Consider the following 15,387-nt stretch of genomic DNA (forward strand, 5'->3'; position numbering starts at 1 on the left):
TTTAAAACTCTCTGACTACCAGTTTCAGAGCCACTAAATGCTGTTTGATTCAAGAGTCTGAGCTCTCCATCATTATTTATGCACCAGGCATTAAAGAAAAGAAGGTCTACAAACTGAAGGATTCTATTAATCGAGAACCACTAAATGTTTTCAATGTGCCATTTGTTGAAAAGACACCACTCAATAGATTGTGAAAGTCAGATTTAAAACACAACTGTGTCAATCACTTTAGATTCCCTCTAGTTCTCGTAAAGTTCATCTCATTCATCATATATAACTTAGGGCACAGCCTTTCTGCTACACTGATAGATCCTGAGCTAAAAATTTGCAAGCAGTAAAAAAGGTAAAGTGAAGTTTACCTAACTGTATTAAAAAAAATATTCAAACTCCATCTGGCTCAAATTCAATARAGTGTCATTTAATTTCTGCTAAGTATGTAATTCTGTGGCCTGACTGTTATGYTCTTCTCTAGGTTCTGAAATCACATGAACTATGCAAAGGGCAACCCCTCACTCTCCCTACAACAAAAAACAACTATTTTGTTCTAGAAGGTAGGGATGTCTARCATGTAAACACCACATGCACATCTTTTTAAAATTATCCCAGTGTTAAAAGAATTCATTGCAGCTCAGATTAACTATCAGTCAGAATAAAAAATACGCACAGTAATATGGTTCGAATGATGTGCTGAAGAAATGGCAAATCACACGAACAACTATTCTTGTCTACTACTTAAGAATGAGCATACACAATGTGGTTACAAATTAAAGTCTTTACATAACCCCCAAAATATCCCAAGTGTTTCCTATTTTGACCAGAAAAAGCAAGCTCTTGTGTAACTCAACTGGTTTTGACTTTCAAATTGACATAATTTAATTTAACTGCATTCACCAAACCAGAATCCTGGTATATATAAAACTTCTATTCTTGTTGCCATCAAAAATTACTGATAAATTATTTGGCACATACGCTGATWTAAGTTTTGCACTTAAACTGAAACATGCTAAATAAGTAAGCATTCAAAACAAAGCATGGTTTCTTTTACTTGTCTACTCAACTTGCAAGTTCTTAAAATAAATAAAAAGAATCTTGGAAAGGTTATTTGATGAATTACATACTCCTATATAATAAAAATTTTGGTGTAGGTATTACAATTATTAGGCATTCCTACACACAACACATATATATTTTCTCCTAAAAATGATAAAATCTGAATTGCAGGTGAGAATGTTCATTTGCAAGTTTGTTACACCACATTCTCCAAAACACATTTCTTAAAAACTCGTATCAATTGATCTATTAGCACAATTAAACTACTTTCCCTCAGTATGATATTCCTGCAGTTCATTGTGCCATGACTCCATGAGAAATGCTCCTTTAATTTTCACTACAGGAAACCCACATTAAATTTTAAAAGATTACAACAAAATTAAGTATTATTATTATTATTACTATTAATGCACCAAAACATGGAACAATTTAAAAATCTATAAAAATGTTTATAGGTGAATGCCATATTTAAAGAAAACAAGTAGAAACATATCTCTGATTTTAAAGGTGAATAAAGGCAAATAATTTCAATATAATATAATTTCAACACAAACAGATGGGAAGTACATCAGGTRCTAGCACATATAAATGCCTATTTTTGCATGTCCAATCTGTGTTGAAATATCCAGTTTAGATGTTTGCTGCTCTGGCTAAATCACAAAGGACTTTCTCTGCTTCAGCCTGCTATTTAAAAGCATGGATGCTATTATTTGCCCACTTCATACAATCAACCTCGCTACATTCAAATTTTTAWAAACACTGAGATCTGCATGCACCAGACAGTACTAAAAGGACTACCAATTCTGCTGCCCACACAGCAGGTATGAAGAGAGACACTGGTGATTTTCACTGAAGTGATTCCAAACTGCCTAGATCCTAGCCCAGAACTCCCTGAACAACCTTTGTCATCCTCTGAATTTGATCAAAGATATACTCCAAAAATCAAACGGTGAGTAACTGAAAGCCGTGAGCCAGACAATACCTGACAGAGGGTCTCAGTAGGAGGGTTTCTACCACCTGCCTGCCTTGTGATGCAGAGGAAGGCTGCTTTATCAGCCTGTGCAGAGGCAGCTCCAGTGGCAACAAGTACAGCGCCTGGTGGGGAGCTTTGATCGTTCTGTTATTTGAGCATCTGTGCGGGTAACTGCAGCTCCTTCTCTCAAAACAGGGGAAGCAAACCGGAGATGGCTACTGTACTCCCTAATGAAATGATTTCTTGCTTATCTAGTACTGCTAACTCCTATTGTGTTATTCATCATCACAGTAATGCATCTCATAAATATTAATTTATTTCCTCCCTGTGCTTCTGTGAGGAAAGTACAATGACTCCGGTTTTACGAGAAGGGGTTTTGAGGCAGACAGGTTAATTGTATGACCAGTGTGTGCATTCCCCCCTGCACATACAATTTGCAAGAGTCTCCAGATATCCTGATCTCCAAATCAGTAGCTTGAATTGCAATAGCATGGCTTCTGACTTCTAAGCTTTTGCATAGTGAATGCAATGAAAGAAATCTCATCCATCTRTTTTTTCCAGTCTTTTCAAGGTACTGGTATAAACTGGTATGGAAAAAACCCAGACAAAACATCATTAACATATCATATCAACCGACTCATTTATTTTGTTTGGCCAAAAKTTGAAGAATATTGCCTTCTGGTTTGCTAGCTTTTGCAGTTTAAAATTAATTTAATTATAAAATTTTGAAATAAGCTCTGAAATGTGCAGAATTTATAAATTACTTTTTTTGGTACAGAATAAACACCATTTCAGCTCAGGTTGCTCAAGCTTAATYATTTCTCCACCAAGCATCCACCAAGAAAAATCAACTTCATCAACTATTTAATATAGACGGTTCCCAGTAACACCAATTTTTCTGTACTGAAAAACTAGAATACTGTCAACTCTGAATTCCTTATCACCTCTTCCAATCATTTTTTAAACAAATGATCTGACTATAAAAGCAGGTCTATTACTTTTCAATGATTATCATGTGATTAAAAACTCCAATTTTGAGTTATTTATAGGAGTAGATACCCAGAGGTACTGCATAGATAATTATCTCTAAGGGCCCATATTATTCTGAAAGAATTTAACATTTGACCTAATCACAAGCTCTTATGATCTTGTTTGATTTAGAGCAAGAAAATAAAAGGGAAAYATCACTGTCATCCAAGAACAATTCATACACACATAACTAGAAATCTGTATGCCTTTAAATGTGCTTTAACAAAGTCAAGTTATGCATCCATCCTTGTGTGAATTTTTAAAAATAAGCTGGGTTTCTTCCTATTTTTGCAGTTCTTCAACTCCGCAACTGGTATGATATCACCCAACACCTCTCGATGGCAGTATAGTCTTGTACAGTGATACAGTACTGTCTATCATGTCTCCTACTTTCCTACTTTACTGAACAGAAAGAACAAGTAGAAATAGTTGAGGATTGATTGGTTTTTTTTTGTCCATGGAGAAATAAAGCCCACTCTGTAGTGAAAAAAAATAGTTTAGCAACAAGCACTTAACAGTACTTCAGTTTAAGAAGTCAAAATGTTTTCTATTTCTTCATGTGTTCAAATCAGTCTGCAATAAACTTACTGGAAAATAAACATATTTTCACCCCCCTCATTACACTGAAAGAAGAAATTCCTGTTCTTTTTAACGTAACTGCTTTTTGTGCCCTTATGAGATTAACTAAGAAATGAGCACACCAGACACAACCCTCCTCAGGCTTTCATATCTCCATTTGAAAGCTTTGGTATATATTCTGAAGAGAACATAGCTTGCAATTAAAGAAGGAAATTCTGTGTTTTCCATTCCAGAAAAAAACTACTTGATTCTTTTCCTTTCAGTGCTACTGACCWTCCAATGTTCTTGTTCCTGTAATTAACCTTCTTACAGACTTCAAACTGTAGCCCCTTTCCTGCTCTCAGCACTAGTTTTTAGGGTCAGCCTAGAGCTTTCKTCTGCATCCCATCCAGCTTATCACATATTCCCTTTTATGGTTTCATGGATGAAGAAAGGATTACTACTGCTATTAGACTGTTAACGTTTTTCAACAATATCACCCAGGGATAGCAATTATGGCAATTAGCGGCAATCATTAAAATACATAAGCAATATATTACACAATTACCAAAAATCAACCTCTGCAAAGGAAAATGTCTATAATGTCTTGGCTACTTGTTTAATTCACAAAAACCATGCAGGTGCAAATTCCAAACTTTTTTGTCAACTGTTTATTATATTCAGTGCTACTGCATATCATATTCTGTCCCAAGCCCATACTCCTCGCCAGCTGCCAGATGCACTTTGTTTTCCTGTACATTTCCTAGCATCCATTAATCCTAATTAAAGTCAAGGTTCCWAAAGTAAGGACGTGAAATAAAGATCGCTCCTTGTCATTACAAAAAAAAAACTTAAAAGGATTTCAAGAATGGAAGAATTACCATCGTCATTGTAAAATAAAGGGAAACTAGGACTTTAAACTGTTCAATGATTTACCACAAAATCACATACTAACTCTACAACAGARCAAGGCTAAGAAGCCAGATTTACACAGTGCTACTGCAGTGCTTTAAACAATCTCTAAAAGTCTTGGTGTTTGTATGGCAATAGATCCCAAGAGCATTAGATGAATTCTATCRAACTGCTGCAGAGGGGATTTCACTATGGACTCTCCTGTTACAAGAAAAGCTCCCAAATAACAGACAGCAGTCCAAACTGACTGGTTTTTTTACACATCTCAAAGGTGACAACCTTAATTTTATGGTACTGTATATCAAGAGTAAGAGTATATCAAGACTGKATTCTCAGAAGCTTGGTTCTRTGTTACCTTTTCTTTCCATAAAGCYCAGCCTCAAAAATCTAGAYGAGMYATCTGATATTATTTTGTMTTCTCTCATCTGTGGTCCTATCYACACAGCATTCTGATAATGCTCTTTAGCAATGGGAGCTCTTATAGTAAATACCTTTTCTTCAGAACACGAGACTTCCTGAGCCCTCTATCACCTGCTTTTCACTATCCCGATCACGCTATCACAGAAACASCTTTCATGCTGCTCAGGCAGAATTGTGTTTTTCCCTAGCTAATCCTTCTTGTCTTCTGAGGACAGCTTTCCCTTGGTCTGGCAAAGGTTTAACTTCGTGCAGCTCAAACAGCGAACGCTGCTAGAATCACAGTCTTGTTAATGTCCAAATGTACATAAAACGTAAAGCAAGCTCCATCAAATCCTCACATAAAAGTGCTCATAAATAGAACTGCAATTAGTCTGAACAGAAGTACATTCCTGCTACTGCTTCAGATTTCCAAGACTCAGATACAAGCTGTGAGGACTGTCCTCCAATAGAATATTAATGACCTGTCTAAACAGAAACAAACAGAAGTACGGTTTGTTTATAAGCACTGAACAAGTCTTCAGTGGGAAAAAAATTAAAATTGTGGATTTGATATTTTCCACATTATAGGTAATTCACTTCTCAGAAGCCTAGCCAAAAAATCAAAGTGGAGCCTACTTGATTGGCATTATAAAAGCAATTAACTTACAGACCTGTCAAATATGTTAAAGTTTGGCTCTGTCTGCTCTACTTGTCTATTTTGACTAGTTGTAGAATCATTTAATGATTTACAGACCTTTCAAGTCCTAAGGCATGGTAGCTCTATTAAAACTGTGACCCATTATTTCTTGGTCACATCATAAATTACTGTGACATCATAAATATCTTCTTTTTTCTCATAGGAAGGTAGATTTTAATTCCTGATTTGAGTTCAAGCCTTTGTTTTTGAGTTTAGGTTTTTTTTGAACCTTCACTGGTAAACACTGTAATATTTTACTGCCAGTAAAAGACGAAGTAATAYGAGAAAGGGGTATGTAATAAAATGTAATTGTCAAAACAAATACATGTTTTAAACTGCAATATGAGTTTGCATAAAACTTCACAGTTATAATTTCTAATATAATAGGAGAAAAAATAGTAAGACTCAAATTGAATTAATATTAAATAAGTTTACTGGAAAAATGTACTTTTTAAGCATTCAGAACTGTTCMGTTCTCGAATCAGAAACCTATCAACCTAAACCTATGCATCTGTCCTTGTTTTACAGTTTGAAAAAATTTTTCCCTCTCTTTTTTCATGGGAGAAAAGGAAATGAAAAGAAAGAGGAGAGGCAAAGCAAAATGTGAAAGTATCTCTTATTAATTATAGAAAAATACTTTTTGGCAAAAAAAATTAAAATTAGATTAACTAATCCAAAAGGAAAATCCAAAACAAAGCAAAATCAAGTTCTGMAAAATTCATTACTGATTTGAGGAAAGGCCAGTGTAAGTAGTGATGACCGGATGAGGATTTCAGCAAACTGTTATTTTAAAAACACCCGAAACCGCAAGGAAATATGGGATAAGGTCAAAGAGAAGCAGGAACTTTACAACAGGAACTTTCCCACCCTCCAGTACAATCTTCTGGAAGTGCTACTGTGTTACTATATATGTTGCCTTCCCAACCCTCAACATAAGGCTTATATCTAACATTAGATGAACATTTATCAGAGACAATTAAAACAAAACAGAGTTGAAATATGCTGAATCTGCAAATGTGAAGTAAAATTTAAGTACAGATCTAGTTGGGGTTTTTGTACCAAAAAATTAAACTTAGCTTAAAWTATTTTCAGCATGCTGAAAATAACTACAATTACAGTGGCTCAGAGGACAAAAGTACACTTTAAAAATACCTAATTAATTATAGTATATTCTGTTACATTATATTCATCATATTAAACAGAATATAAATCTAACTAATTTATTGAACAACATCAATTTTATGGAAGAAGAAAATAGTTTTAAATTTAATCAAGGAAAAAAAAATCATGTATTAGGAGCTTCTGAACTTTCCCTTACAACCGATGTGGAAGTTGGGCACACACAAGCAGGTAGAATTCCTTTTGAAAGTGATGTAAGTTAAATTCCTCAACCACAGGGGGAAGAGACCTCTGAGAATAAATATGCTAAGCGTTCAAGAGACATTTGCCATTTGCTTTCAAAGGTTGTAACAGCCAAGACGACCATCTTTATTTAACTATCACAATAAACTAGACCAAAACTTTTCTGCATTACAACAATTGTTTGCCTTTTTTTTTTTCAGATGTACATGCAGGTATTTTTTCCCTGGCATACAGAATGCTCAATTTAATTTTACACCCATAGCTCAGCTTCCCATGCCAAATATAATAGAATGTKATCATATTTAGGTTTCAGAATAATGAAAGCAAGAATGACGCCTTCAGTCTCCTTTAGYCCACAACTTCCAAATGTCTGAATTTTTGCAAGAGATGTAAATGTGGGAATTGCAGTCCATACATCCTCTACCTCCACTACAATGCCACAGAGAAAAYGTAGCTCAGCTCTGGACTTATCTTTATTACTCACTGAAACATAAAATAAATGTTTTAAGTAGCTTAATAAAACTATTTGCACTGGATTTGTTATTTGGCACAATTCAACTGAAATTTCACATTACATACCTTTATAAAAATTAAATCTGGGCAGGATTTTGTACTCCATCTTAACCATATTTGATTTTTATGTTCCATAGCAGAGTTGAGGCTGTCCAAGCAGGTCCAATACATTTTAACTTTATTATGATTCCTATACAGTCTCTTGAAATATGCCCAAAATTGCCTTGACAATTTAAACAAAAGCAGATCTGTATGGAATCTGTAATTGAACTGTGCTACATGATTTAAGCTGGCTAATAGTGAGCGCACACTGAGCAGCTGGGAAGGAAAAAACTGTGTGCTCAGAAGGAGAGGGGAGAGCAGAAGGAAAGGTTAATAAAACWAAATGCAATTCTCTTTTCTTGCTGAAAATTAAGCCTGCTACTTACCGATATCATTGCATTAATACATGCACACAAGGCCACGTATGTTATATAGCTATTTCTTTTTAGCCATGCTATAATATTTCTGTTTTTCTTGGTATTCTTTTACGTTTTATATCAGTCCTGATTTTGAATATTTGCATCTCCTTCCCAGTTACACAAACGTAAATTTTTCAATAAACGTGGAATTGCTTTATTGAAGGTATTAAGCAAAATGACTGTCTCATCTAAAGTGAGTATTGAAGGTAATATCTCAAAACCCCAAACATAATATTTATGATACCTCTACAGAGTTTTTAATGTGTTAATATAACTCAAAAAGAATAATGGATAATGCTATATAAAAAAAAAAAAATCAGGATACTTTCAACAGATGCCYTTAAGTGAATTAAGTTTTAAAAAAGCAAGCAGCTAAATTTGGCATGACTTAAAATTATTTTTATTTCAAATATAAAATCAAGTAATAAACCATGAAATAAAGCTTCCAGAAATTTCAAGAATATTGTCACTCYAAAAAAATATTTCAAGTTGTACTTACAACTTACACATCCTTTTGTTAAAGAACCTCGAAGGTAAATTATAGCATTAGCAGAAATCAAACCTAGCATATTTGTGCACATTTTAACTCAATAAGGTTAAGCCAGACTTGTGGTTTAGATGCTCAGCGGATTTTAGCTCTACAGCATCATTACATCGTGCCTTGAAACCGAAGCTTTTTACTAGCCTAGTAATGAAAAGGGCTATATAGGATTTGCATGAGTGATGAGAGTCCGAAATGCACAGCAGAGATCAGAGTTCATGGTGGGTGTCAGGCACYGTGCAAATCTGAAAGCTACACGCATGTTTATGGATAACAAATCCTAAGTCATTAGGAAAATTTCTTATAAACAAAGGTGATGGAAATCTTGAGTTAGTAATTTACATAACAGCCTTCCTTAAGTATAAAGGTTATACTTTTAATTATATTCCTGGGGGTCTCAAAAAAAAAAATCTCAACCAACCTATCGCTTTCATCTTCACATAATAAAACGCTATGAAACAGGCTGTTAACTGAATTAAGTGCCACAAGGTCATGAAATAAAAGATCTATTTTCTTCTTTTCTTCTTTTTTTTTTTTTTAGGAGAGAAAACAGTTTACAAAACAGAAAAAGACTTGTTCAATGAAACAATCAGCTTTAGTTACAAGTGCAAAAGTCAGCCATGTGTACTAATTCTTAGTAATTATGATGCAAAGTGAACTCCTTGGGGACTTAAAAGTCAACGCCTGGCAATGGTTGGGCAAACAGCAGAGTGGAGCTACTCAGGTGATACTGACCCCTTCAAAGCCCTTTGTGTTACCGTTACCAAATAACCCAAACCATCCAAGTATCTGCTTGTCCTCCCTTTCTTAGGTATTAGTACTATACCGTATTCACAGGGCTTGTATCTTAAACATGACAAACTAGTATGCATCCCAGCACTCAGCTCTTGCATTAGCAATGAATACACTCCAAGGAAACACAAGCACTGAAGAAGAAAAATTTAAATCTGTGTTTGCAACAAAATCCCAGCTGAGAATTAGATGTGGAAAGCGGAAAGGTGATAGGGTAGGTGTCTTAGAAAATTAATCTTAGTTGGCTTCCCCTTTTTAGACTTTAACACATCATGCACTCCTGTCTTCTTGCCTCCCACGTAAGTGATTACTATATTGTGAAATGAGGTAAAAATCCAGGACTGACAATTTTCAAGCATTCAACGCTGTCCGTACTGCTTCCACAGTGAAATCGCAGGTTTCACGATGGCTTAAACAGGGAAAAAAGTTAGGCCAATACAAGSCTGAAAACTATAGGAAAAAGCCTGTCTTTGACATCTCATATTTTACACATATATTTACACCATGAGAGAAAAATTCACCCCAAAAAACCCAGGCACCACTGGTAATGAGAGTCTCTGTTGCTAGTCTGAATTGGGTTTAAAATTACAAAAGAACCCAAAGACCACCTGCAGAAGAGACAAGTTGCAACGTATCTACCTGGCACCAAACTATGCCCTTAAGTGGAGCACTACAGTTAAAAGAAAACTCAGGGCATTCTGCCACTGCACGTCTACTGCTACAACTTTATGCAGCATCTCACTGAATAAAAATTTAGGACATGCCAACATTTACAGCACATTTAAAATACATCTCAAACCACCTATCTCTTAAAGCAGATCCTGAGTTTACAATGAACTGCTGGCAAAAAGCTTGCTGCAGCATTCTCATGAATGACAGGTCTCTGTAAAGAGTGCTTTTTGTACTGCATTAAAAAATTCACAGCAGTCTGTAAAATAAAAACTCTAGATCAAATGACATTTTAAATGAAATTTTGCTGAATTCTCTATGGCTGCTATGTTCATGAGACTTTTTATTAGTGTAAGGGGCAAATACTTTTTACTCTGCAAGCGCTTTATTGCATTTTTCCTTCATTTACAGCATGCTTTTTATTTAGGGCTTTAGAGACCCACATTCTTCTCTCCCTCCCTTTTCTTTTTTTCTTCCCTGAATGCTCCTAAAGTTACAGAACAAGGGGATCCTACCTGGCAGTCTACAACAGGTCAGTGATCAAACAGAAGGAGCAGTGARACAGCAGCCAAATCCTGCCCCAACTCCTGAGAATTACAGAAAGCCAGGGCTTCTCATCCTGCAATGCAACTGAGCCACTGCACCCTGAGGCTCAGATAATCTTAGTTCACTTTCTGCAAGCACATACAGCACAAATCTCTGCACCTACTGAGGTTAAGACGCAAGCATTTTTTTAAGTTGCTGCTCACCGTAGTTTCTGACACACGTAGAAGCTGTYTGAAAATGTGACCTCATCTGTCTTATGACAGCAGAAACAAAGATAGATTAAAAATACACCAACATTGCTCTGCCCCAGTGATCAAAGCAGTTTTAAATAAATAGTGCTCTTTATCTGTAAAATGCACTGGTCTTTGAACAACGATTCGTTTTACCTAAAGTATTTACAATTGCTTGAACAAATCAATACACCAGATACAGTAAGCTAATATGAACAGACAGAACTAGACCAAATAGTGAAGTATTATCATTTACCCAGTAATATGCCAGTTGTTCATTAAGATACTACTTTGTGCAAGGAAAACACTCTTAAAATCTTAGTGGGTTTTAAATACAGCCTACATTCAGGAATGCATTATGCACTGAGTTAACATTACACAGCCTACGTCTGCTATAAAATCAAAGAAGCATGAGCAGTCTTTGCCATTTCAAAAAGCCAGTATCACTGCAAAAAGTGAAMATTAGTGGGTGCAATAACACATCAGGAAAGAAGTGACGTGATAGAGTGGGTGCCACAAAGTAGTAACTAATTATTAACTTCTGGAAAGGTTAGCATGAATCCTCTTTAGGCCATAAGCTACAGCCAACATGAATAAAGAAAGACACATTCTTTATTAAGGAAACAAACTCCAAGCTGTGAGAATTACAGAGCGCAGTTTAAAGGCACGATGCACAGAAACATTTACCCTTTCATCAAGAATGGCTGGCCTATCTAGGAAAGAACTGAGATGCTCTAGAAGAATCTGCTCTTGAACCGGATCTATGGTTAAACAGAAGCCTTAGTCCACATAGTTAATCTTATCAACTGCACTTTCATGAATCTTGTATGAAGGAAATCAAAGATACTTACACAGCCACCAGCAAGAATTTCTGCAGCCAGCGGGACAGATCCATCTTTAGTCATAAACTTATCTCTCACAAAATCATTAACCTTAAAAGACAAACATTTATGAAAGCTGATAAATTAAAAGGTCAGAGAAAACAATCATCAGCYGCAAATTCTGTGCAAACTAAAATGCAAATACATCCATGAAGATACTAAATTACAAGGTAACAAAAAATCACAGTCTTAGATTTTATATTAAATTTCTCAAACTCTTTTTCTAACAAAAATTTGCAGCACAATTCAAATCTTATTACTGAAAAAATATATCACCATTAATTAATTTTAAAAATCAAAATTATAAAATACTTGAATATTTTAGAAGGGCTCACTATGTTTTAAAATATAAATAAAATGTCAAATTAATATTGGAATGTTCAATACAGAGATTTAATATAATGGCAATTCAATTAATAGCTTTAAGTGCCTTTTTTTTTTTTTCAATGCATACTACTAGTTTTTGACGAATACCACCTTGTCAGTGAATAAACAATATATTATGATTGGGTTATAATAAGAAATTCTCAAGTGCCTTACAAACACTCAAGAAACAACAGAATTTCAGAAGTAAAACATTTCAAAAAAACATCATTCAAGTTCCTTTCTTACCATCAATTCATTACATGCTCATATTATCTCCTGTTGCACTAAAATCATACATACAGGAACCACGTGGAGATACAAAAACAAAAGCCCTCCAATAAGTAACTATTCTGATTTGCTAAAAGTGAAACCAAAGGCCTGTGCTACTTACAAACAGATGAGCTGAACAAATTGAATGAGGCTTGTTATATTTTGGAGTGAGTCCAAAAATAAGTTTTCACTAGGATTCTTAAAATGTACCTCATACCTCTGGATGAGACTTGTATGCCACTTATTCAAAAGTCAGATACTAACAGTTGCTAATTGTAATTTGATGCACTTTACAATGTGGAGAAATGTGAAAACAATCAATTTGTAAACTTACAGTAAGTTTTATGGCCTTCTCTGGTGCTACTCCTAATAGCTGTGGTACCAGACCTGTAACACAGAAATAGAGAATTCAAGGCATTGAGTAACCTGGTATTAACTAAACAAATCAACAAATATATGTGGAGACTAGCACCTAGAAACARGAGATTTTTACAGCAATTTTGTGTGATTATATATAATGAGAGTGCTTAAACATTCAATTTTGAGAACAAACTTTGCGCTACCACTTCAAATACTACAACTGTCTATATGTAGCTGTTTCTTTTACTTTTTAATTCCTAGTAGCTCATTTTAGGCTTAAACAATAATATAGATTTGCCAAATATGTTTCAGTACTGTCCTAAACTAACACCTATTTTCTGTGTCTTCAAACAAAAATCAAGATTTTCTAATTAATTTTGTGAAATACAYAATACATCCCCTTCTAAAGTCCAAAGCACAGTACCTTTTTCTAGCAAAAACAATGGCATTAGATTGCAGGACCGAAGGGGATAGGAATCAAAATAATGCAAAACATTCAAACATGTATGACTGCATTCTTGAGCTCTTTGCCAAGCTAAATCATCAGTTCTTAAAACAAAGGAAGTTATGTTGCCTTCTTCCTAGGAGAAATTGGAATTTCCTATTTGATTTAGTTAGAAGTGATGTTAGAACTGGAAGTGTGAATTTCTGACTGTCAGCTTCACTTGTTTGAAGWGAAGGGTCGATATTTTGTAAACATTTGAAGGCAACAGCCTAAAAATAGGCAAAGCTTACCAACAAAGCCTGAAGCTAGAATGGTGCTGCAAGCGTTCATCAGCATAAYGAAATTAGGACACCATTCAGAAATGTGAGAAAATCACCCCAGCTAGAGCTCCTGGTACAGAGCCCTTTGTTTCAGCAGGGCAGGCAGCACCTTTGGGTACTTTCTACAAAGCCTGATATTCGCACCTGTCCATGGTTTTATTTTGTTGAAAAAACCAATTAAGTTTCCACCCCTAAAAGTGAACCTGCTGAAAAGCATTTTTCCAAAGACCTAAAAGTCAGAATAACACAGAGAAAAATACACAGCTCTATGGTATGTATTTTCCTCCATCCTGCAACCATCCATCAGCTTCACTGGTTCCTACTGATGCTCTTAATAAGGAATTGACACTGAAAAAAGAACCATTTGGTTTGTGGTAGCAGGAGACCCAACCATATTTATATACTAAAGTCTTTATACAGCTGATGTACATATACATGCAACATTTACCCAAGACAACTATGCTGAATTATGATAAGACTGAATACTCAAATAAAAAATTACAGTAACACTAAGTACATATATAGTTGCACAAAACCAAGCAATTCTACCCAGTAAGTTAAATTTCAGAATCTGAGTTTCTTAAAAAAATTTACTGGCACAGGTGACTTGAAACCAGACCTCAATGAAAAACTATTAAGCCACTCAGAATCATGCRATTAAATATTAAATTATCTGCAGTACTATGAGGGAAACATAATAATATAAAATTAACAGGATTTTTTTTCATTACAAAATTATCTCTATAATTGCTGTAATATTTWCATCTTTCTATAGGACATGTGTGACTTTATATAAACATTATGGTGAATGAATTTATATCTTCAGRGATTAAAAAAAAAGTTGCATATACTTTAAAAGCAAACTACCTAATCTTAAACCAAATCCAGTAAAATTAGAGCAGGTCTGATACAGCAGATAGAATTCCAAACATAAAGATCATTAACTTTGAAATCACATATACATGTATTATTATACCATGACTTTCAAGTCATATTTTATCAAATAAATCACAGAAAAAGACATTCTAAAATATYAAGATCTGAAAACTATAGAAGTAATCCAGTTGGTGACCTGTATAAACCTCCAGTCTTAGAAGCAACATTAGCAGGACAAATCAAATCCATTTTCACTGAATTGATCTGAACATGGCCTTTTAACTATTTTTCATYTTTTAGCTCCCAAAATTTTGCATTTGTAAAAGCACTTATAAAGCCATAGGGAAATGAAGTTTATCTTAGCACAAGTTTGGTTTTTTTCCATCTGGTTAATTCCTTTTGTACTCAAATGTGAATGGGACTGCAACAACTCCAAGTTTTCCATAAAACTTCAAGGTAGAGAAGAGAAAGATTAAACAGAATGTGCTTTGTCAGTTTAATTACAGATAATGCTGTTAATATCGACTGCAAGATGGCAAGACAGCCTTCTATAAAAGCCAGCATRAATTGTAAGACTGCAGTTTATAGCCTTGCCAGATACCAGCTAGGCCTACTTGTCTCCAGCATCATAGGAAGGTAGAGGGAYCCTACATTTGATGTCATATATATGCAATAAAGCTATCTCTAAGTGGTACCAGYGCATTCTATTTGCTATGACCATCAAAATTAAACTTTCTTTTCTTTATTGTTTTGATGGGAGCCCCAAAACACTGTTGAAAGATTTCTAAACATGATAAAGATGTTAAGTTTTGAAAGAAACAAAGCACATCAAGGGCCCCCTATGAAAATGTCATGTTTCTCTTGGGGTTATCCTGACATGGTGGGAATTTCTCAGTGTTACTACGCATTAGCAGATCAGCAATATGACATACACAGACRGAGAACAGGCTTAGAAATGTCTGACAGTGCCTTAAAAATCCATGTCTTTTGTAACATCAGAGCATAATATCTTGCACATAGGCAGCTTGCTAGTATAGTACATAGCAAACACACTATTCGTTGCATTTTTTATATCCAACAATTACAATGTACCACTTCATATTTGACACATAGTCATAGTGGGACTCTCAGGGAAGG

At 34.9% G+C, this 15,387-nt stretch overlaps 1 protein-coding gene across 2 annotated transcripts in view; it reads right to left on the reverse strand.

Annotated features, from left to right (window-relative positions):
- The window catches only part of SLC25A13 (solute carrier family 25 member 13), a 99,752-nt gene that overhangs the window by 16,895 nt on the left and 67,470 nt on the right, over positions 1–15,387 (reverse strand). For both annotated transcript variants that reach the window (XM_057370670.1, XM_057370671.1), the window contains exons 12-13: positions 12,584–12,636; positions 11,584–11,664 (exon numbers count right to left, since the gene is read on the reverse strand). In XM_057370670.1, coding sequence (XP_057226653.1) covers positions 11,584–11,664; positions 12,584–12,636 — 134 coding nt within the window. The remainder of the gene's footprint in view (positions 1–11,583; positions 11,665–12,583; positions 12,637–15,387) is intronic.

This window comes from Malurus melanocephalus, unplaced genomic scaffold, assembly GCF_030028575.1.
Source record: "Malurus melanocephalus ecotype Western Australia unplaced genomic scaffold, MMel_1.1 scaffold_130, whole genome shotgun sequence".
Taxonomy (NCBI): Eukaryota; Metazoa; Chordata; class Aves; order Passeriformes; family Maluridae; genus Malurus; species Malurus melanocephalus.